This window comes from Sphaeramia orbicularis, chromosome 5 (assembly GCF_902148855.1).
Source record: "Sphaeramia orbicularis chromosome 5, fSphaOr1.1, whole genome shotgun sequence".
Taxonomy (NCBI): domain Eukaryota; kingdom Metazoa; phylum Chordata; class Actinopteri; order Kurtiformes; family Apogonidae; genus Sphaeramia; species Sphaeramia orbicularis.
Window position 1 is genome coordinate 1,838,753 of NC_043961.1, and position 23,476 is coordinate 1,862,228.

Below are 23,476 nucleotides of genomic sequence, written 5' to 3' on the forward strand. Positions count from 1 at the left end.
TTGTGTTTTATTTATGTGTTGTTTGTGTGTCTGTAGGATTGCGCGCCTAAACAGGTGTACAGTATGCATCAGCTGGGAGACAAAACAGTACGGCACTGAGAGGACAGGATTCCTCTACAAGAAGAGTGATGGTACATGCTTTCATCAGACGTTTTACTTTGTTTAATTGGACCGTGGATCAGTTCCAATATGTATTACTTTTACACTGTATTATATAAAGTGATGATCACTGTTCAGAGATGCTGAAAGACGATCCGTTTTACCGTCATTTTTGTCTGTTTTGTGTATTTTGTTTCAGTTTGAGGAAAATGTGGCAGAAGGAAATGTTCAGTTCATAACTGTTACCTGACCATCGCACACGCCACGGTGAGTTCACTGTCTGTCTGGATATATGAGCGCTCCCAAATATATCACTGATGGGACAAACCACAGAAACTCATGAAGCAAATAATTCATGCAGAGGTTTATTTATTCCTTAATGATCTACAACTATTTTTGTTGTAACTTCCAATGACATTATCCTCTGCATTTAGCATTTTCCACTTTAAATCATGTATTTTCTTGTATTTAAATTATCATCATGTAGATGCTCATAACAGTAAAAAATATGAAAAGTGACTTTTTCTAAAATAATTAACTGAACATAATCTGTGTCCATCCACTGTTATTTATCAAACTACATGAAACCCATGTAGAGAAGTAGATTACACCAAAAACTAAGACATATTTCCAACTTTCACCCCAATTTCCTTTAAACATAATCTAAAACACTGTGATCTTACCTACAAGTTCAATGGACCATGACTTTTATTGTTTATTCCCTCTTTAAAAAAGTAGTAAATCAAAATCTTGATACCAACCTTAACCCTTAAATACCTACCAGTATTTTGTGGTGACTTCTAAGTAAATTTTTCTCTACGTTTAACATTTAAAGTCATTCATCAGTATGTACTATTATATTATCTTGTGAATTTTTCAGTGTAATCATGTCTTTTTTTTTATATTTAATTCGCTGATCATGTACAGTACAGGCCAAAAGTTTGGACACACCTTCTCATTCTTTGCATTTTCTTTATTTTCATGACTATTTACATTGTAGATTCTCACTGAAGGCGTCAAAACTATGAATGAACACATGTGGAATTATGTACTTAACAAAAAAGTGTGAAATAACTGAAAACATCTCTTATATTCTAGTTTCTTCAAAGTATCCACCCTTAGCTCTGATGACTTTTGCACACTCTTGGCATTCTCTTGATGAGCTTCCAGAGGTAGTCACCTGAAATGGTTTCCTAACAGTCTTGAAGAAGTTCCCACAGATGCTTAGCACTTGTTGGCCCTTTTGCCTTCACTCTGCGGTCCAGCTCACCCCAAACCATCTCGATTGGGTTCAGGTCCGGTGACTGTGGAGGCCAGGTCATCTGGCGCAGCACTCCATCACTCTCCTTCTTGGTCAGATATCCCTCACACAGCCTGGAGGTGTGTTTGGGGTCATTGTCCTGTTGAAACATAAATGATGGTCCAACTAAACGCAGACCGGATGGAATGGCATGTCACTTCAGGATGCTGTGGTAGCCATGCTGATTCAGGTTGCCTTCAGTCTTGAATAAATCCCCAACAGCGTCACCAGCAAAGCACCCCCACACCATCACACCTCCCCCTCCATGCTTCACGGTGGGAACCAGGCATGTAGCATCCATCCGTTCACCTTTTCTGCGTCGCACAAAGACACGGCGGTTGGATCCAAAGATCTGAAATCTGGACTCATCAGACCAAAGCACAGATTTCCACTGGTCTAATGTCCATTCCTTGGGTTTCTTGGCCCAAATAAATCTCTTGTGTTTGTTGCCTCTCCTGAGCAGTGGTTTCCTAGCAGCTGTTTGACCATGAGGGCCTGATTCACGCAGTCTCCTCTTAACAGTTGTTGTAGAGATGTGTCTGCTGCTGGAGCTCTGTGTGGTATTCATCTGGTCTCTAATCTGAGCTGCTGTTAATTTGCGATTTCTGAGGCTGGTGACTCAGATGAACTTATCTTCAGCATCAGAGGTGACTCTTGGTCTTCCTTTCCTGGGGCGGTCCTCATGTGAGCCAGTTTCGTTGTAGTGCTTGATGGTTTTTGCGACTGCACTTGGGGACACATTCAAAGTTTTTGAAATTTTCTAGACTGACTGACCTTCATTTCTTAAAGTAATGATGGCCACTCGTTTGTCTTTACTTAGCTGATTGGTTCTCGCCATAATATGCATTCTAACAGTTGTCCAATAGGGCTGTCAGCTGTGCATCAACCTGACTTCTGCACAACACAACTGATGGTCCCAACCCCATCAATAAGGCAAGAAATTCCACTAAGTAACCCTGACAAGGCACAGCTATGAAGTGGAAACCATTTCAGGTGACTACCTCTGGAAGCTCAAGAGAATGCCAAGAGTGTGCAAGGCAGTCATCAGAGCTAAGGGTGGATACTTTGAAGAAACTAGAATATAAGAGATGTTTTCAGTTATTTCACACTTTTTTGTTAAGTACATAATTCCACATGTGTTCATTCATAGTTTTGATGCCTTCAGTGAGAATCTACAATGAAAATAGTCATGAAAATAAAGAAAATGCAAAGAATGAGAAGGTGTGTCCAAACTTTTGGCCTGTACTGTAGATGTTAATTAAAGCTTGGAGTAAATTCAAAGGTTATTATATTAAAACAGAGAAAAATGACTTTTTCAGAAAAATACATCATTAATCCTACGTAAACCCAGTGTGTCCATCTGCTATCACTGATCCAACTCCATGGGTTTTACTGGTGAATCAGTGTTGTAGAAGATGATGGTGTTTCCATGGTAACTACAGAGCCTCTGAACGTCCAAATGGGTCATATCTGATGACCATGAAAAGATGAAGAACTGCATTTTACACCAATTATTTACACGTATTGATAGGATTAGTGGATCAACAGGTATTAAACAGTTTACATTAGTAGATGGTTTTGGTCACTGGCAGCTGTTTAGGTCTTTAAGGGTTGAGGCCAGAATAAAACATGACTGGAGTTAAAAACTGTTCTCATCATGAACATTTTCATATCCATCAGAATCAGCAATTTACACAATAAATGTTGAATCACTATTTCTTTACAGTTCAAAGCCTTGTTTGTGGTTTGAAAGGTTCAATGAAATGAAAATGTAAATGCTGCAACAGAATGAAAACACTAGGAATAAGAAAATACGATGTAAAAAAAATGCAACAAGAGAAAAACAATGTAAGATAAGAGCAAAACGTATCAAGCAGTGTTGAGAAAGCATTAAATCAAGTTAATCTGAAGATGAAAACATTATTTATGTAACAGTGTGAATGAAATAAACCCAAAAACAAATGAAAAAGTTTTAATTATATAAGAAATTATACCACTGTATATGACAGTAATGATAATTATTGTCTGCTGTTTTTAGTGTTTGATGTTTACAGTGTTTTAACATGTAGTTAAATAAAGTTTGACTTGAATTGTTCTTCCTGTTTGGTTTCTGCAGCCGAACAAACCTCCAACCAGACTGAACCTCCTCACCTGTCAGGTCAAACCCAGCGTCGAGGACAAAAAGTGCTTCGACCTCATCTCCCGTAAGACGTTTGGTTTTATCTGAACTTCATTATAACCCAGTGTTTCAGTTTTTTAGTCTTCAGCTATGTTAAACATTAAAGTCGACAGCTGATCAGTGACTTTTCAATCCTTTTTGGAACTTCATCAGGTCAGATTTATTTAGAAATGTTGATGATGTTTTTGTATTTATTGAGTTTTTCAGTTTGGTTTTTGACAAGATGGACATTCACTCAATAAATATGAAAAAATACACAAGGTTGGTTTCATTGGTCTTTATTTTATCAAGTATCAAGATAGAGTGATAGAATTAAAAAAGTAGTAAATAAAAGGATCAGAGCAGAGATCTGATCTGGTGTTTGTGAGTTTTATTTTTATTTAATTAATATTTTGTTTCAGTTTGTTTGAGCTAAGAGCGTTTAAGTAGTTTTAGTTTAATTTAGAAGATTTTTTTTTTTTGTTCTGATATTTATTATTTACTTGTTATTGGATTTATTCATTCACAGCTGGTTTTCCACTTCATTAACTATAACAGCTGAGACCGATGATGTGTCATGTTGTAAACTGTTTTCATGTCCTTTTATTTATGCTGTCTCTGATTGGTCCAAATTAACTAAGACCCGCCCTCTTACAGGTTAATAAATACCACTTGTGACTGTAACACTTTTTCCATAAATCAGCGTTTAACTGTGTGTTTCAGATAATGTGTGACTGATACCAAACACTGATTCAGATTCTCTGTGTTGTGTTCACAGACAATCGGACGTATCATTTCCTGGCTGAGGACGAAGCGGAATGTGTGGCGTGAGTTCAGATTAAACTCCTCCCACTGTCCTGAATGTTTTCGCTGTTTTATTCATAAACTCACAGTTACAAAATGAACCTTTAGAGACAGTGTGGTCATGTCCAGGTGGATCTGAGTCAAATTAATCCTTTCATGCATGAATTATGAGAACCTTAATGGGTCCAAACACGGTCATATCTCATCAGAGAGCGAACTTTAATTGTTTGCCATTCCAACTTTTATTTCACTATAAAGTAGCTCCTTGTTTTGGATAATCCCTTATGGTCCAACTAAAGCAAAAATGAATTTAAAAGTAAAAACGTGGGTCAAATTGTCTCTAAAATGTCCCTTCAGAGAAATTTTGAATACCGTTTTTTGACCCTAATCAAATTATTTTCCTGAGTGTTTTTATTCCTCTTTAGGCCTGAAAAAAAAAATGCGATTGAAAATTTTTTATGAACCTATTTTTCATGGAGTTGCAAAAATATCCACTCAGCTGGACACCATGCATTTAATTTTTGAAGCAAAGAAACATGTATTTACTGATACACTGTGAGAAAAGTATGAAATACATTTTTTTAATGCTAATCTGATGTTTTGTCACATTTTAACATACTGCAATATTAGTTATTACTCACTTTATGGAGATAAGATGCAAAAAAAACCCTTTTTGTTTAAAAAAAAAAAAGGGTTAATTACAGTCCATTAACAATAACAAGCAATTGATTTCCACTCAAACATGTTAGTGTAGATCAGATTTATCTAGAACAGCAAAGTTACAGTACTGGTCTGAATTGCAGTGTATGGGATGATGCATAGGTGCCCACTGTGTTTGATGATATGGAAGTGAAACAATAAAATCCATGAATATATAAGAGAACAGTTTTGAATAGCTGTCCACTCGAGTGACCACTGTGCATGAAAGGGTTAAACTGTGTTGGTGTCCAGGTGGATCTGGGTTAAATTAAACTGTGTTGGTGTCCAGGTGGATCTGGGTTAAATTAAACTGTGTTGGTGTCCAGGTGGATCTGGGTTAAATTAAACTGTGCTGGTGTCCAGGTGGATCTGGGTTAAATTAAACTGTGTTGGTGTCCAGGTGGATCTCGGTGCTCAGTAACAGTAAACAGGAGGCTCTGAGTGCAGCTCTGGACGGGGGGAAGAGACCAGGAGGAGGTGGGGAGAACAGTGTGGAGGATCTGACTCGAGCCATCACTGATGACATCAGACGGATGCCAGGAAACAGCAGCTGCTGCGACTGCGGAGCTCCAGGTAAACACATTTTACAACGTACAGGGGAACCTCACAGTACTGACTTTAATTCATTCCATGACTGAGCACGTTTGGGATTTATTCATTTTACGAGTCTCTCCCCAGTGAAATCACATAGATAGATAGATAGATAGATGTACTTTATTATCCCAAACTGAAATTACAGGGACATACAGTTGCAGAAAAATTACACTGGGTTACAAAAAAATTTTTTTGCAAGTTGTCTAGGTTTTTTCAACTGAATTCGGACCATTTGCACCGCTAAATCCAAAAATCACATCTGTTTTTCTCAATCAGGTCAGGTTTTTTGCTAATTTGATTTAGAAAAATTTGATCTTCTCACAAATATAATAATTAATACCAAAATAAGATTGGTAAGCACACTTTATGAAACTTGTGACTTGATTCCTGTTAGGTACAATGGTGTATTCACCGCAGATGGAGCAGAATACGTCAGGCTTATTTTTGCAAGATCTTCTAGTCGAAGCCATTTCATTCACCTGTAATATTAAAAAAAAACATTAATCATGAATTGGCAAAAGTAAAATCTTCAGAACTCGTTTATTGCAAGAAATATGGAAGAATTTTGTATCAAATGATGTGAAAATGCCCATAAATGTAAGCACAAATGTTAAAAAGCCAATATGTAGCATAGTTCAGAAAGTTGACCTGATTGAGCAAAATTAATGTGATTTTTGGATTCAGCACACCAAAATTATCCTAAATCAGCTCAAAAAACTTAATAAATTTGTTGTTGACCAGTGTTATTAGACCACCCTTTGTTTTCTTCAGTTTCTTGTTCATTTTAATGCCTGGTCCAACTAAAGGTCCATTTGTTGGACAAATATAATGAGAACAACAAAAACAGCTCATAGTAGTTTAATTTCAGAGCTGATATCTATCCATTTAACATGTTTTCTTGATAAAAACCAAAATCACTTCAGTTCTTCCATCAATATCTGTGTCATTGTACTGACAAAAACAGTGCTCTTATTCATTCCATGGTTTCTTTTCTGTCTGTTTTAGTCACATGATACACACAGGAGAGTTAGGACTGGACTGCAGAACCATTGTTTTTGATGACTTTTGATGGTCTAATCATTTTTTCCATGACTGTATATAATTAATCTTTTCCAGCCCCTCAAAACTACCCAAAAATCCTTTTTTCACTGGTTTTTGAAACAGAGAAAGTGCAGTTAGAAAAAAATAACAATTACAAAAACAGATAAACTGGTTTTATTAACTTGTTTACGAGGAGGAGGAGGAGGAGGAGGAGGAGGAGGAGGAGGAGGAGGAGGAGGAGGAGGAGGAGGGCTATTCTGTGGAAGGTGAATCTCCTTCCAGTAAAATGTCAGGTAGAAGAATTTCTGGCGTTTTCTCTTCACTTAATTGGTTCGTTCTGCCTCACTTTCATCACTGTCCACACTTACAGGTTGTTTCATTAAAACCTTATCCAGAAAAATCTGCTTTTTTGCCTTTAAAATGTTGTGAAAATGCTCCAGACCATCGTCACGATCGTCACCATCTGCACGACCTGAACTTATTTGTCTGGAGGATTTTTTTCAACTAAATCATAAATGGACTGCACTTATATAGCACATTTTATGTTTATGTTTACGCATTTGGCAGACGCTTTTTTCCAAAGCGACTTACAGGGGAAAACCAATTAAATCACTCAATCAATCAAATTTTATTTATATAGCGCCAGATCACAAAAAAGTTATCTCTTGACATTTTATATATAGAGTTGGTCAAAACCAGACTCTAAGTCAGTTCTACAGAAACCCAACAGAATCCTCCTGGAGCAAACACTTGTGACTGGTGACATTTTATATACTGTCATGGTGCCCAAAGCGATTATACAAAGCCTCACATTCTGTCTCTCTCTCACTTACTTAGACACACACACACACACGCACACACACACACACACACACCACAACACCAGACCCACTCTACCAATCATAAACTCTAAAATCATAAACCTCTTTCCACTTTGCCAACACTAGTTTTAATTTCCTGGTACAGATCTCCTCCTCCACTCCACTGTCTAATGTAATCTCCTCCTCCATCTGAACGCTGGTGCTCCTGAATGTGACGTGAACCTGTGGACGCTCCTACTCTCTCTCTCTGGTCTGTCTCTCTCTCTCTCCTATCCCTCTCCTCTCTCTCTCTCCTGTCTCTCTCTCCTCCCCTCTCCCTCTCTCCTTCTCTCTCTCTCTCTGTCTCTCTCTGTCTCTCTCTCCTCCCTCTCCCTCTCTCTCTCTCTCTCTCTCTCTCTCTCTCTCTCTCTCTCTCTCTCTCTCTCTCTCTCGTGTAGAACCCGGGTGGCTCTCGACCAACCTGGGAATCCTGACCTGCATCGAGTGTTCGGGGGTCCACAGGGAGATGGGGGTCCACGTGTCCAGGATCCAGTCTCTGAGTCTGGACAGTCTGGGGACGTCGGACCTGCTGGTACGTCTTCACACCAGATGTAGATGCTGAAAGGATTATTTATCATTTGTTGTGTCATGGTGCAAGTAGAGTTTCCATCAACTTGTACAAACCACAAACAAACTGTTTCCCAAACATGGAAATGACATGAGCCCAGTCAGCCACATGGTGGTTCTGTTTGAATTATATTTTTATTTATACTTATTTATTTATTTATTTTTTACTTTTTGCACTTATTTAACTACATTTCTTTTTATTATCATATTGATAATATTTGTCTAGTACATATTGTACAAATTACTCTTCTAATCGTGTTTAACAGTGTTTATATGTCGGCTAAAATGTGCTCACAGCTCTTATTTGTGTCTGTGTTCATATTAAATCAGTCTCAGTGAATCCAAAGGAACTTTGTGTTGGTAAATGACAGTTGTTCAAATGGACAGGATTTCAATTCTGTTCAACATGTTGATGCTCATATGAACTATGTTTTCAGCTCAAAAATGTCCAATATCAGCACAATTAATGCTATATTTTCATGTCACAAATGGACAAGTTCTATTTGAACTGAACTGAGCTGAAAAACAAATCTTCTCTTCTTTGGATTCCCCAGTTTTTCTTCCCAGATTCTCTCCTCCATATCACATGTTTTATTTGTACAGGTTCAATCTGGAGTATGGTGCTGATCCATCCTGCTTCTGTTCCACCAATACATACATGAAGAATGGCACACAGCACTGTTTACATCAACACTTTTACAATAAGAAGCATTTTTATACAGAAAGAACAATTCTAGATTGTTCTTTCCTCTTTAGTCTGATGCTAAACTATCCAATAAATAATAGTGCTCCTAGTTTTTGCACAGGGATCATTAGTGTAAACGCTGACATGGCTGCAGAGCATCAGTATGATGGGATCCACAACAACCATGTCACATCCGTCCACTGACACATTTAGTGTTTTTGTGTCAGCTGGGATTGTTTTAGATCCACAATACCAACATTTATGAAGAAGAGGAGAATTAGCAATAGGAAGTCTAGAAGTTTATTCCTAATAAAGTACTGGTACTGACCAGAGCATCATGGGTAATGTCACGTCCATCCACCAGCAAAAGTTTTCACACACACGTGCTATTCCAAATCCAATATTTATGAAAATAGAGCTTCCACTGTCAGAGAATATCAGTAGTCTGTGCACAAATGGATTAGCATTATTTACACACACTTCTATGACTGTAGGACAACTGTTTGTTTTTTTGACACAAATGGACACTCATTTGACCCCCGAAGGAAATTTTAGCTGATGTAAATATATATATTCTTTGTAGTTTTGATCGTTTATTTCTTGCTTCTTTTATTATACTTAACTGGAGCAGCTGTAACACAATAATTTCCCATGGAATTAATAAAGTATTCTAATGTATTTCTGGAACCTTCTACTTTCTGTGTGACTTTCAGTTGGCGAGGAACGTTGGAAACTCTGGCTTTAATGAAATCCTGGAGGCCAACCTGCTGAGTCCATCTCTGAAACCCTCCCAACACAGTCACATGTGAGACTCACAGACCTGACAGTTATTCATGTGCAGGTTTACGATAAAACCTGGTATTTACTGTCAGTGTGTGTGCGCAGGTTGGAGCGTAAAGACTTCATCCTGTCCAAGTATCAGAACGTTCAGTTTGTGAGACGCAGCCACAGCTCCAACACGGCGCTACGACTCGGCCTGCAGGAGGCGACGAAGAGCTGTGACATCTACAGTCTGATCCAGCTGTACGCTCAGAGGGCGGAGCTTAGCCAGGCATTGCACACTCACATACAGGTACAAAAATACCTGTACATTCACATCCAAGAGTAAAATATATACAGGAAAACACACACAATAGTAATAATACAGTAAACACACACTCAGCAGTGTGTTTCCATGCCAACAGGACAAAGGGGAGACGGCGCTCCATCTGGCCGTCCTATTGGCTGACCGGACGTCTCTGCACATCCTGGACTTCCTGGCTCAGAACTGGTCAGTTAAAGTCTAATTCTGCCTGTTCTGAGTTTAACTCCTCCCACTGAATGACACTGAAAATCACTACAAAGTCTGAAACCAGCTGAGATGGAGGTGATGAGGGTCTGAACTAAGGCTGTGTATCGGCAAGGATCTGGTGATACGATACAAGTCACAATACTAGGATCACCATACGATACATCATGATACTGTTAAAAAGGCAATTTTTTATTGGTTTTGTTTCTTTTTTAAAACATTATTTCCTGGAAGAATTGAATCACACCATAAATCTGCACAAATACTAAACACATTTTTATTTGATCACAACAGGATCTAATGCTATATCACAAAATGTTCCTGAGTTAAAATTTAAATTCTGTTTTACAGACATTACAGTTTAAGATCTTGTTCAAATGTTCATATTCTATTAGTTCACAACTAACATCAGAACAGTATTTTTGTGCAAACCTAACAAAGGAACTACCATCTGCCTCTCAGACAGTAAAAAGTGCTTTTAGGATGCTTCAAATAACCATTATTTAATAAAACAGTGTTAAATAATAATAAATAAGACATAAGCAATAAATAAAATCAAAAAACAAAAATGAACCTCCACCATATCTGCATTTGAATAAATACCTAAAAATATCCATACAGTACTTTTTGATACCGATACAGTATCATGAAATGAAATATTGCAGTATATTGCAGAACTGATATTTTCTTACAGCCCTAGTCTGAACGCCCACATGGACGTGAGAGTTCACCAATGAAAGGCTCCTTCAACAGCCTGGAGGTTCAAACCAACAAACACTTTAAATGGGCTGTACGTAGTTTTATGATGGAAAATCTTAAACAAGTCAAAGAAAGTGAATGAGTTTGATGTTGAAATGTCAGCGTTTCTTCAACACAGGTGAGTTTAATTCTGAGGCTTATGAAGGTATAAAGTTATTATGGGATGTTCTTATCTTTGCTAAGTTGCTGTTTGATGTTCAGACTAAACTGTGACAGTTCTGACTTTGTTTGTTGGATTCCAAATAGATCTGTAGTTCAGCTACTGACAACACAAACCGAACAGAAAACAGAGGAGATTAGTGGTTTTACTGTGGCTGTTTTATTCTAACAACAGAGCTAAGCTAACAGAGCTAAGCTAACAGAGCTAAGCTAACAGCTACAATGTAAACTATCAGCTGATGCAGCATGTGAGGATTATAAGACAGTGTTATTTTGAACGATTGTTTAAATAAACGTCTATGACAAGGTTCAAGGTTTGAGTGTCATTTTAGTGACATTAAGGGCAAACATTCCAGTTCTTTGTTCTGGACTGAAAATCTATCAGTTTAGGGTCAAATTTTCTCAGGAATCTGAATCTGAAATCATTTATGCCAAATCTGCTTAAATTGTCTTCATCATTGACAGAACCAGTCCAAATCTAACACATTGGTGGCAGTTTCAAAAACCGATATGAAAATTTGGTTGTAAAAAACACTTGATCTGACTTTAGGAAAATGAGCCTAAATAATCTGAACTCATTGTAGCCCATGTAGGTGGGCAGAATGGATTACATTTTGGAGGCTAGATATTGAAAATTGAGTGAATGCAAGTTATTTTTACAATGGTCTGTATTTTTTTCACAAACTAAAAACTGATGGGGGTAGGGTTAGTAAAAGTAATGATGTGACTGATCTAATATTAGAATAGACTGAATTGTTGGTAATGCTTTATTCACAACAGAAAAAGAAAGAGAATGGTGTATAATACATACAGATTTATGATCATATCAACTCTACATACAGAATTATCAGTCCAGTTCTGACCTAGAAGGCCAAAAATCCAAACAGAATAGTCCCATGACGTCTGCTGAGGAACTGGCTGATCTGACGTCACTGACTTTGGCGCTGCATCTCTGTCTGGTTCGGGGCCTGCAAGGCCTCGGACTGGAAGGCTCTGCAGAGGGTGGTGAGGACTGCGCAGAAAATAGTTGGGGCCCTGCTCTCCCCCATCCAGGACATTGGGCACAAGCGCTGCCTGTCCAGAGCCCAGCGCATCTCCTCCGACTCCTCACACCCACACAACAGACTGTTCACGCTGCTGACCTCAGGCAGGTTCAGAGACAGTTTCTTCCCCGTGGCCATCAGACTGTTGAACAGCCAAAGGAAACAGGACTTTTTCCAAATCTGCTGCTGCCCCGTTAGTGCAATAAATCTGAAGCACTTTATTGCACTATGCACTTTAGTTACCTCCGCCAAGGAGGTTATGTTTTTGCCAGGGTTTGTTTGCTTGTTTGTTTGTTTGTTTGTCTGTCCGTTAGTGTGCAACATAACTCAAAAAGTTATGGACAGATTTTGATGAAATTTTCAGGGTTTGTTGGAAATGGGATAAGGAAGAAATGATTAAATTTTGGTGGTGATCGGGGGTGGGGGGGCCCACGGGGGGGGCGCAGACCAGAAAATTTCATCAAAATCTGTCCATAACTTTTTGAGTTATGTTGCACACTAACGGACAGACAAACAAACAACAAACAAACAAACAACCCTGGCAAAAACATAACCTCCTTGGCGTGGGGGGACCCACGGGGGGGGCCACTGATCAGCCTTGGCGGAGGTCTGCGCTCTCCGAGTGCTTCTAGTTTTTAGTCTTTAAATTTTTTTATCTAAATTTTTATACATATACACATGTTTACAGTATTTTAGATTATTTTTATATTTCGTGAGGTGTGTTTTTATTTATTTTTATAAGTGACACTGGTGAGCTAAGCACCTGAAATTTTGTTTGATAAGGTACTGATGGTGCATTATTAAATGACAATAAAGGAAGTCTGAAGTCTGAAACTGATCCTCATTCAAAAGGCCAGACCATCAGCTCTGCTTCTAACGTTCAAAGGAAGCAAGTTCAACGAACATTTGCAAACAGCAACAGGGTTAATATGGGTTTGCAAATTATTTGTCACTGAAAAAGGGTCATTTTTGCTCCACTTTTCAGCAAACATCATGCAAAAAGTCACACAAGGACAAGTCATACACATTGTTGGATGTTATATTCTGAAACTACACAATTTTTCCAATAAATTCAACATAAGACACTGCATGAAAGGTACACATTTATTCCACTATATTTTTTTCACAATAATGTCACAGTAATGATACTCACAGTTTCAACCTTGTCCTGAGTTTTAGTTTGAAGAGAACTGGAGTCGGAGTCTGGAATATCAGTACTACAGAGAACCACTAATGTTTCAGCGACTGTATCTGTTTCCCTTCGTTCTTATCGTCCTGGTGTGTTTTAATTGTGTGTTCTGTGTGTTTCAGCTCTAACGTGGACAGCCAGACGTCTTCAGGAAACACAGCGCTGCATTACAGCTGTTTGCACAACAAGATCGACTGCGTGAAACTCCTGCTGAGAGCCAGAGCCAACACACACATCAGTAATACACAAAGACACACACTCTGGTTTCATTCACACCCTCAGAATGTTGTGTGTTGAACTGTTTGTGTATTTATTTTCAGAGAATGAATTGGGTGAGACTGCACTGGACATGAGCCGCAGGTTGAAGCACAGCCACTGTGAGGCGCTGGTGAGTTCTGTCCCAGTTTGATGAGCTCACATCTGTTCATTGGTTTGTCACGTGTTGACATAGTTTTTGTAAACATATATATTTCAATAAAGTTGGAAATAAAAAAAGTCATTTTTTTATCATTGAAATACAAATGAGTGTAAGTTTTATCAGAATTTGAGGTGAATCCATTAATTGAATCAGTTTGAAGTCAGTTATATTTTGATATTTCAACATCACTTATTACATTTGATGACTTTTATTTTAACAATAAATAATTTAAGCCAGTCATAAAGTTAAAATATTAATCTAAACCAACACTGTACAGTACTGACAGAGGCTTTTTCTGATGTAAGGATACTATAAGATAATACTGATAATTGGATTTTTTTTTTTGGTTTCAATCACTTTTGCTCATTATTTTCTTAATTTTGTTACTTTTTAGTGATGATTATTTTGTTAATTTTCCACATTTTTTTGTTTGCTTTGTTAATATTTTTAATTTACCTGATTATTTTCTTTATTATTTTGTTCAGTTTCAAACCTGAGGCTCATGGGTACTGTAGTATTTACTGATACGTGTGTGTGTGTGTGTGTGTGTGTGCAGCTGCAGCAGGCCCAGTCCAACCAGTTTGACCATCACGTCCATGTTGAGTACGAGTGGAGGCTTCGACACGACGACGTCTACGACAGCGATGATGACTTTGATGAAAAGGTAACCATGGCAACAGGCAGCTGATACACATCTACGGTAGTGTGTGAAGCTCCACACTTTTTCCACGTAATTGTTACAGTATGCACGCTGTGGACACTTCATCAGCAAAAATATCCCATAATGCAATGCAGTAGCGCCAACAATGGACAGTGACAAAAGGTGAACACAGCCCAGTGGTCTGTAGTCATATTACACACATACAGGTGAGTCTGACTGGTTACCATGGTTACGCACCCCCATCTGGTAAAGAAGCTTTCAGGAAGTAAAATATACACATATGTACTTTTCCTTGACTCAAAAACATTTAGGTTTCGTGTATGTTGTAAATAACATGGGGTTTTTAACTCTGGTCCCTCTAAACACTACATTACCCATGATGCTGTGTGTTCCAGAATGGTCCGGTGAAGAAGGAGCGCTCCTCCTCCTCCTCCTCTTCCTTCTCGTCCTCCTTCTCGTTCTCGTCGCGGCCCGTCATCGCTCCAAATGTGGCGGCCGGCGGTCTGCTCAGCGTGGGCCGGAGGCTCGCCATGGCCATGGAGCTCCATGGACGGACCGCAGGCTCCGCCCCCAGCCCCCCTCCGCCGCCGCCCTCCTCCCCTGCACCCCCTTTACCCCCCAGGGTCAAAGGTCAGAGTCCAATCCAATCGTTACTTCTGTGTCTCTACCTGATCTTTATTAGAGACTGTATTTCATGAATTAACTAAATAAATCAAGGCTCCGGACGATATCACTGGTCTACAAGGAAAACGCTTCCAGAATAAAAGTAATGAAATTTTACCACATGAGAGTCACTGATGAAGAAAAGTCAAGTCAAAAATGCTGGTTGGCTGAAGTTTCCAAGATACAGCCTTGGGTCAAAATGTGAAATTCAAGAATTAACGAGAGAATGGGTTTGACTCCAAAGGAATATTTGTGTCAGAGCTACAAGATCTACTTCAAAACACTGTCTGCACATTAGAATACATTCACTTTACAGGTTCTATTTAGTGGAAGATTTAGAAAACTATTCTATAAATGTACATAAACCAATATATATGTGGAATAACACTTCATCATATACCTTGAAAACATCAGCAAACCGGCACTTTTGTCATTTATTTTCCAATTAATCTTATTAAAATACGTAACATTTAGCACATTTAATGTCTGAAGCAAATCATTTCTAAAAAACTGTGGACCAGTGTATTTTCTCATGACACAAATCTGTTAAAACAACTGTTAACTCGCTAGCTACAGTTTGTACAACTTTATTAACAACATTAGCATTACTAAATGTAATAGCAATAACAATGTCAAACCATGAACTAAACACACAGAACTTTTACATTTCTTCATCTTTAAAACGTTAAAACCAAACTCAGTATACGTCAGTAATCTTTACCATCACAACGAAGAAACTCTGAACCACCAAGGGTTGTAAACGTTAGCATAGCCATCTGCAACATCCGGGACAGCGTGATATGATGAATTGCGTAAATATACATGTGTAAATATAGACGTCATTTTAATTAAATTTATCTGTACGCATTATAAGCTTTCCACGTGTATGTTCACGCCATGTCAAATACGACGCGATTAGTGGTTCAGTTTAGGGTTAGGGTTAGTGGTTATGGATATGTAAACCAGAGATCTTGGCGTAAATTGACACGCGATCAATTTTCTTTTAAATTTATTTATTGAACCTTTATTTAACCAGGAAAAGGATCCCACTGAGATTAAGAACCTCTTTTTCAAGGGAGTCCTGGCCAAGAGACAGCATGAAACACAACACATAGTTACAACAAACAATAATTTACAGGACAGTTCAACCTGTAAAAAACACCTGCAAGTCAGTGAGTTGTTCTCCAGCATTTTGAGTTTGGATTTAAAAGCATTCAGGGAGATCAGTTCAGACAGTTTCCAGTTTCCATCTAATGGCGTTGAGTAATACGCGACAGATGGAAATGCTTATGTATAACACGCCAAACGCCATAAGAACTGGTGTTACATACAACGCGATTTCATGAGCTCAGTCTGTCAGAGAACTGATGCGATGGATTTGCTCACAGCGATACGTTATCAAAGCTAAAGCTAATTAGCTGTAGGTTAGCCATGACGTTCTCATCCACAGTGAAACAGCGCAGAGGGGATGTTTCGTCTGTAGTGTCGCTGATCTACTTTGCTAACATTAGCTGCTGGAAGCTCACTGGCTAATGTTCCAAATTTTAGACTTTTTAAAGCCCACCATTGTTTTTGTTTTACAAGTAATATTTTATTTTAATGTAGTAATTTATTTCAAAGTATTGTTTTTTGTAATGTAGCACTTTCTTTTTTCTGTAGCACTTTGAGATTCAGTTGAATAAGAAGTACTTAAATGCGATTTATTAATATCAAATACAGATCAACTTATTATTCATCAGCAAGAAAAAATAAAACAAACCCAAATAAAAATACAATTATTTGCTTTCTTAGGTGGCAAATCTTCTGAGTCCAACTCTCCCAATCCCAGAAACTGCTGTGAATAATTTCAAAATACTGAGAAATTAAATATATTTTCACAAATGTTGAATAAACCAGGTTCTGGGGAAAAAATCAAAGACAGAGAAAAAAGATTGTCAGCAGTTACAGAACACATACAAAGTGCAGATGTCTGGACAGTGTTTTCTGTTTTAACCCCTGCAGCGCCCGGCGTCCCCCCTCCCCCTCCTCCAGCTGCAGAAGAAGACGATGAAGAGGGGGAGGTCTTCTTCACTTCACCAGGAAACAAGAGGTCGACTCCGCCCCCTCCCATCGCCGTCCGACACAAGAGGAGCTGCTCCGAGTCCAACAAACACGGTAATGACGGAGAACTAAACAAGCCCTCCTTTTGTGGATTTACAAACGAATTTAAAATGCTTGTCTTGTCCCAAAGAAAATTAGAAAAAAACAAACTGCAATGAAAATAAGCCAGAACATTGCTCGTTATCTATAATTTTAATTAAAAAAGTCTTCTCTCTTGCATCTCTGCTCCTATATGTTAATGTATTTGAATGTATTTTTGCTCTTGTCTACATATCCCCATGATTTTTCTACTTCATTTTAGTTCAATTTAAAAAAAAAAAGAAAAATGACAGAAAACAAGAACGGATCATTTCATCAGTGGATAAATGATTTTTCATTTAGATTAAATGTTTTTCTTCATTATTTCATGAGGAAAATCTCAATTTTATAGAAGATGAAAAGCGATGGATGAAGGATGAAATGATATTTAAGGTCCTGTAATGGATAAAGACATGTTATTCTTGTTCATCATGAAACATGAACATCAGAAGAAGTTGATTTTACCTGATGTTCAGTTCTAGTTTTGTTCAGGTCAAACTTGTTTATTGGAGTTTTTAGTTTGTTTTCCTGTTAGAACACCAGACTTTCCTTCAGTTTTAGAACAGTTCTGTGTTCTGTCGTTATGTTCAGATCCTGTGTTACCGACCAGTCCGAGGATCTACAGCGGAGCAGAGTCGTCCTTCAAGAAGTGTGTGTGAGTATCAACACAACAAGCTTCACAGCTCATTTACCAAAATTGCTTAAAACTTACTCTAAAAATTAATTTCAAAGCCACATTCACTCCAGTTTCTCGTGCTGCTTTAGTTCCTCTGGGCAGTGCAGCGGTGTAGTTGTTAGGGCTTTAATGTCACAGTAAAAGGTTCTGGGTTTGACCTTCAGTTGGACTGCAGCCTTTCTGTGTGTATCTATGTAACGGTTTATTAATTTACATATAGATTTACATACGTGTTCATTCTCCTGTCGGTGTCCTCGTCCACGGTGCTGATGGAGATCTGGAGTTGGTCCTCGAACTCCTTCAGTGGCAGCTCACTGCTAATAATGCGTCAAGGGAGGATTTGAGTCGCACATGTGTAGAAGCATTTATCTCCGTCGCCATCTTTTACATGTCGCTACGGCAACCTTGCTAGGACAAATCACTGTGGTATGAGTGAAATTATGTTAACGCAGTGGTTTCCAACATTTTTTGTCTCCTGACCCCATTTTAACATCACAAGTTTCTGGCGACCCCAGGCATTCAAAACAGAGACATGTTTTTGCTAAAGTTAATTTTTTTTTGATCATGTAATAGTTTGCTATGCTATGTTACAATAAATGTTAATTTTAGAGGACATTTAGTCTATATAATGTCTATTATTGTGGACAGAGGCAGTAAATCCAGGTGTAGATTACTGCACAAAGGCTCAGGATCTGTCCAGTCAGTCCAGCTGGGATTTACAAGGAGGACAATTAATACTGAACAAACAAGAACTGAAACTATGAATTATGAAAGAGCTGCAGCATCTGAAACTGACCACAGTGAACATGTGACACACAAACAGAACCACAGTGCTGCAGTTTCACAACCACAGTTTGTCATGTCTGTTATGGATTGGGATTGTCTCGGTCAACTCACCGTATTTTTTTATTGGTAAATTAAAAAAAAAAAAAAAAAAAAAAAAAAAAAAAATAAATATATAATATATATATATATATATACACACATATATATATATATATATATATATATATATATATATATATATATATATAACACACATATATATATATATATATATATTATATATATATATATATATATATATATATATTATCAATTACTAGAAATTTCAGGTGACCCCGTTTGAATTCCAGGTGAGCCTAAGGCTGAAAAACACTGTGTTAAAGTCTAGAGACTTGACCTTATGTAAAAGCACAGAGACTTCAGCTTCAAAGAGTATCTTTCTAGCGATCAGAAATGACTTCGAGACCTAATTTTCATGCCTACTTTTGGTTCCTTCACAGCTGACAGCCTATCCAGCTGACAAACACTGTGATCTAAATCTGGGGGAAACTGAGCGGTGGAGGGTATGATTTGTCCTAGTGAGGTTACCGTAGCGACTCGTAAAAGATGGCCGACAGATAAATGCTTCTACACATGCGAGACTCACATCGTCCAGAGACTCAAATCGTTCCTTGACAATACATGCTATGTGCTAATGCTAATTGATAATGCTAATGCTAGGTATTATGGGTAAAATAATTCCTACCTGTCAATAATCTGAGTCAGTATTCTCTAAAATATCATGGACCACGTCTTTAGAATAATCCTGATCTTCAATAAAAATCTTCTTTATCGTTATTTACAATGGATCTGAAACAGACTCTAATTTACAAAAAAAAAATGTAAGGCTGTTTATCATTTGATTTGTAGTTTTACTTTTAATTATTATTTCAGTCATATCATATTTTTATTCTTTATTTTTTTATGTATTGTTTTTCCATGGAGGTATTTCTATGAGCCTTTTTTGCTTCCATCCTCTCCTGCACAGTGGTGTTACTTGCGTGGTGATTTCTTTTATTTTTATTTTTTTCATGTTTGTTATGTGCAAGTAAATACAAATACAAAATGCAGAGACTGAAGTTTCCTACAGGGATAATAAAATGAGTTAATCTATGTCTGTAAGAACCTAGAGACAGATGAATGGATGTGGTGTCTGATGAATAAAATAGTGACGATGAAAAATCTTCATCTTCTGTGAAAAAATGTGAACTTTACATAATTAATTAAATTCAGTTTGACTCGTCTGACTTCTACCGAACAGAAACTGAACGACCTATGTGTGTTTTTTTTTTTTTTAGTCCGTCGTCTCCTCTGGGCTCAGTGAATGAACGTCCGGACAGAGGTAAAACTCACTCACATCAGCTCAACGTTTTCTCTGGGTTTTCATTCAATTCTTAAATCTATGTTGTTGTTTTTTTTAGGTTTTCGACGCGCCGACAGTGATAATAGCTCCTCCCACTTCTCACATTCCTCCAACAAAGCTCCATCCAATGGCTCGCCCACCAGTCAGCGTTCACAGAGCTTCGACTGCAACAGCAGAGGCCCCGCCCCCCAGCCGCTTCCTCGCAGATCATTGGTCAGTCCATTGATTTTATGTATATATTCAGTTCACTACATTTTAATTTAATTCATATAAAACCAAAAGCAATATGTGATTATTCTCAAAACACCAAACATCTACATGTGTTTTCTCATGTAATGTGGCACGAACTGTTTGTTTTGATCCATGCTAAATGTTTTTTAAAAGTCATGCTATATTTTTGTTTAATTTATGCAAAATCTAGGTATATTTCACGCTCAGTGTTTGGTTAATTTATGCTTAATGTTTTTTTTAAATTAAAGCTAAATCTTTGAGTAATTTAAGTAAAATGGTTCCTTAATTTATGCTAAATATTTTCTTGAAACACACCAAAAGGTTGATTTGATTTGATTTGATTCATTTATTTATTTCGAACAGGCAAAAAAAACAAAACAAAATAAAACATTGAAATGGACAGAATCTATCTCCAAGTACATAAAAGTCTGAGTTTTGCATGGTCGAAAAGGAGTAGGAAGAAGTATGAACTTATTTAATCCAACCCCTCAGTGCTTTTACACCTTTATCATTAACTTGATACAAGAGTCAAACTATACTATTTTCGTAATTTTAACATCAAACCACAACAAACATAATGCAGTAACTGAATTACACCCAACAATATGATCATGGCAGTACAGTCGTACAAACAGACTCAACAATTCAACCATTTTCTTCAATAATTCCAGCAGATTTATCAGTACAACATCATCCATAAACAAACAGGCCTCCGTGTCATTATTAAATACTGGACCTCTCAAGAATAATTTTTTTATATCTTTTTTACACTGAATTATGTTTGATATTTGTTTTATCTCCACACACAATTTGTTCCACAATTTTCCTCCACAGATGGTGATACAGAAACTTTTTAACGTAGTGCGTACTTTATGAATCTGTAAATTTAACTTTCCCCTTAAATCATAGCCTCCCTCTCTTTCACAAAACATAAGGTTCCTTTATTTACACTAAATGTTTCCTTAATTTACGCCAAATGTATTTATAATTTACACTAAATGATTCTTTTTTTTCACGATAAATGTTTCTTAAATAATGCTTAATCTTCATGTAGTTTTCGGTCGCTGTTTGTTGAATTCCTCCTGTTTTCCTTCAGCCTCGCGGTTCGTCGTCGGCGTCTCGTCGGGTTCAGGCGCTCTACGACTGTCAGGCCGATCACTACGACGAGCTGAGCTTCACCGAGGGTCAGGTTCTGGTTGTTCTGGGACAGGATGACAGCGACTGGTGGGTATGTTCCATTACCAACATCCTGCTTTCTGATTGGCTGTCATGGATCACCCTCTGCTGTGATTGGTTGGTCTGTAATTTAACTTTGAGGAAGTTACATGCATGGAAAACCTTCATCTGACAGCGTTTTACATATAAAACATGAAATAAAACCAAACCTTGAACCTAGAATAGCCAGTCATGTGACCAGTAGACCTCAGTGGGCGGAGCCTATTTTCACATGTATGTACATATAAACATGTGTTTGCAGCACGGTTACATCGAGGACGAGCCGGACCAGAGGGGTTTGTTCCCGTCTTCCTTCGTCCAGCTGCTGTCAGACTGACGTGGACCTGCATGGACCCAGACCACCTGGAACCAGAACCGGTCCTGGATCAGAACCAAAACCCGACTCCTCTTCTGTCAAAACTCCACCGCTTGGATACGAAACACCACATGGAGATGGTTTGTTGTCATAGCAACTGGCTCCATCACCATGGCGACCTTACAGATGACCCCCTCGGGTTGCGGCCACTGTTGCTATGGAAACGGCCTCAGTGTGCATTTGAATATTTACAAACTTACCAGGTGACGACATTTCAAAATAAAACCCCGGACCTCTATTTTGAAAGGTCACCTGTAAAACTTTAATTTATTCAACCTATTATTTATTTATTTCTGATTGAACAACCTGAGCACAAAGGATTCTGGGATACTAAGCACAGCCGTCATCTTCTGTAACTTCCGGCCAGTCTAGAATCAACCAATGACGCTCACTGCCTTGTCGACCTGCTTGGATGTGATTGGTCTGCAGACTTTAAAGGAGGCGGAGCCTGAAACCAGACTGAGTTGACGCCTCTTGCTGCCTTCAACAACTTCAACATATCATATCAACTCGGTGAGGAAAACCAGCAGCGTGTTACTGCAGCAAAATAATGATAAATAACATGAGAAAAGGTGTAATGAAACTAAATAATGTGCATCATACAATCTGCAATTAATTCCAACATAAAACAAAAATGTAAATCTGAGGTGAGTCTGATACCAGTTATAGTTCATACCAGTAAACAGAAAAAAAAAAAAAACTAATTTATTGTAAAAAAAAAAAAAAAAAAAAAAAGATTTCAGACCAATTGGTTGAATGAGTATTGTGTTATTTTTACAGATTATTAATGAAAAAATAGTTTAAAAAGTAACTTCATTTTGTGACGTTTCTGATTTAATGTGTTCTAATCCATTTTGTTGCAGTAACAGTCGTTTCCTGCTGTTTCAGGACAAACTTTACCTGCACATGAGTTAATGACAGAAAACGCAGCTCTGAATGGTTTTTCTAATATTCTTTATTTGCTTTACAGTGACAGCTGGTGTCTGTTTGGTTTCTATGAATGTACAATGCTCAGCAGGTTGAAATGTGTTCATCAGTCACAGTGAAAATATTAATTAAAGCTGTTAACAGGAGTGCAACGCTTCTGGAAAAACCACCGAACAAGCAGCACTGATGTTTTTGAATTAGCTTAGAGGTGTGGGCGATGTGGCAAAAACGCTTTAATCATTAATTTATTAATATTATTATTTTTTTTTTTTTTTTTTACACATACAAAGTTAAAGATTTTTTTTTTTTTTTTTACCCACATTGACAGCTGAAGAAACCAGGTTTAATAATCGGGTTATTTGTAGTTTTCAATTATTATTAAAAGATTAAACAAAATGAAAATGACTTAAAAGAAGTAGAAAATGCAAATACAGTAATGACATGATAGAAGATTGTAAAAGATGCTAAAATATGAAGATGAACTCGATGTAGTGTAGAGAAAGTTGAAAATATAAGACAAAAAACACCAAAAACTACACGACTGATGCAATAAAACGAACAGAATGTAAAAGACGTATAAAAAAGTAATGCTAAAACCTCACATCTCTTCAATGATTTGATGATTTACTGCTGATTTTGTTTTATTCAGTTGGATTTACTGGCTTTAACAGCATTAAACCAATCATTTTCAACATCAA

At 37.6% G+C, this 23,476-nt stretch overlaps 1 protein-coding gene across 1 annotated transcript; it reads left to right on the forward strand.

Annotated features, from left to right (window-relative positions):
* Nucleotides 1–128: 128 nt before the first annotated feature.
* LOC115419460 (arf-GAP with SH3 domain, ANK repeat and PH domain-containing protein 2-like) lies at nucleotides 129–22,515 on the forward strand. The gene is made up of 19 exons (XM_030134254.1): nucleotides 129–150; nucleotides 305–366; nucleotides 3,516–3,603; nucleotides 4,336–4,384; nucleotides 5,461–5,633; nucleotides 7,954–8,087; nucleotides 9,521–9,612; nucleotides 9,693–9,879; nucleotides 9,992–10,077; nucleotides 13,368–13,483; nucleotides 13,566–13,633; nucleotides 14,220–14,327; nucleotides 14,720–14,954; nucleotides 16,989–17,141; nucleotides 17,757–17,820; nucleotides 19,965–20,008; nucleotides 20,088–20,242; nucleotides 21,357–21,488; nucleotides 21,738–22,515. The coding sequence occupies exons 1-19, from the start codon at nucleotides 129–131 to the stop codon at nucleotides 21,810–21,812; spliced, it is 2,043 nt and encodes a 680-aa protein (XP_029990114.1). The 3' UTR covers nucleotides 21,813–22,515.
* Nucleotides 22,516–23,476: the final 961 nt, after the last annotated feature.

Coding starts and splice junctions, on each gene's coding strand:
- LOC115419460 (XM_030134254.1), top strand. CDS start 129: ATGGTACATGCTTTCATCAGAC. Junction 367..3,515: donor TGACCATCGCACACGCCACG/GTGAGTTCACTG, acceptor TGGTTTCTGCAG/CCGAACAAACCTCCAACCAG. Junction 10,078..13,367: donor GACTTCCTGGCTCAGAACTG/GTCAGTTAAAGT, acceptor TGTGTGTTTCAG/CTCTAACGTGGACAGCCAGA.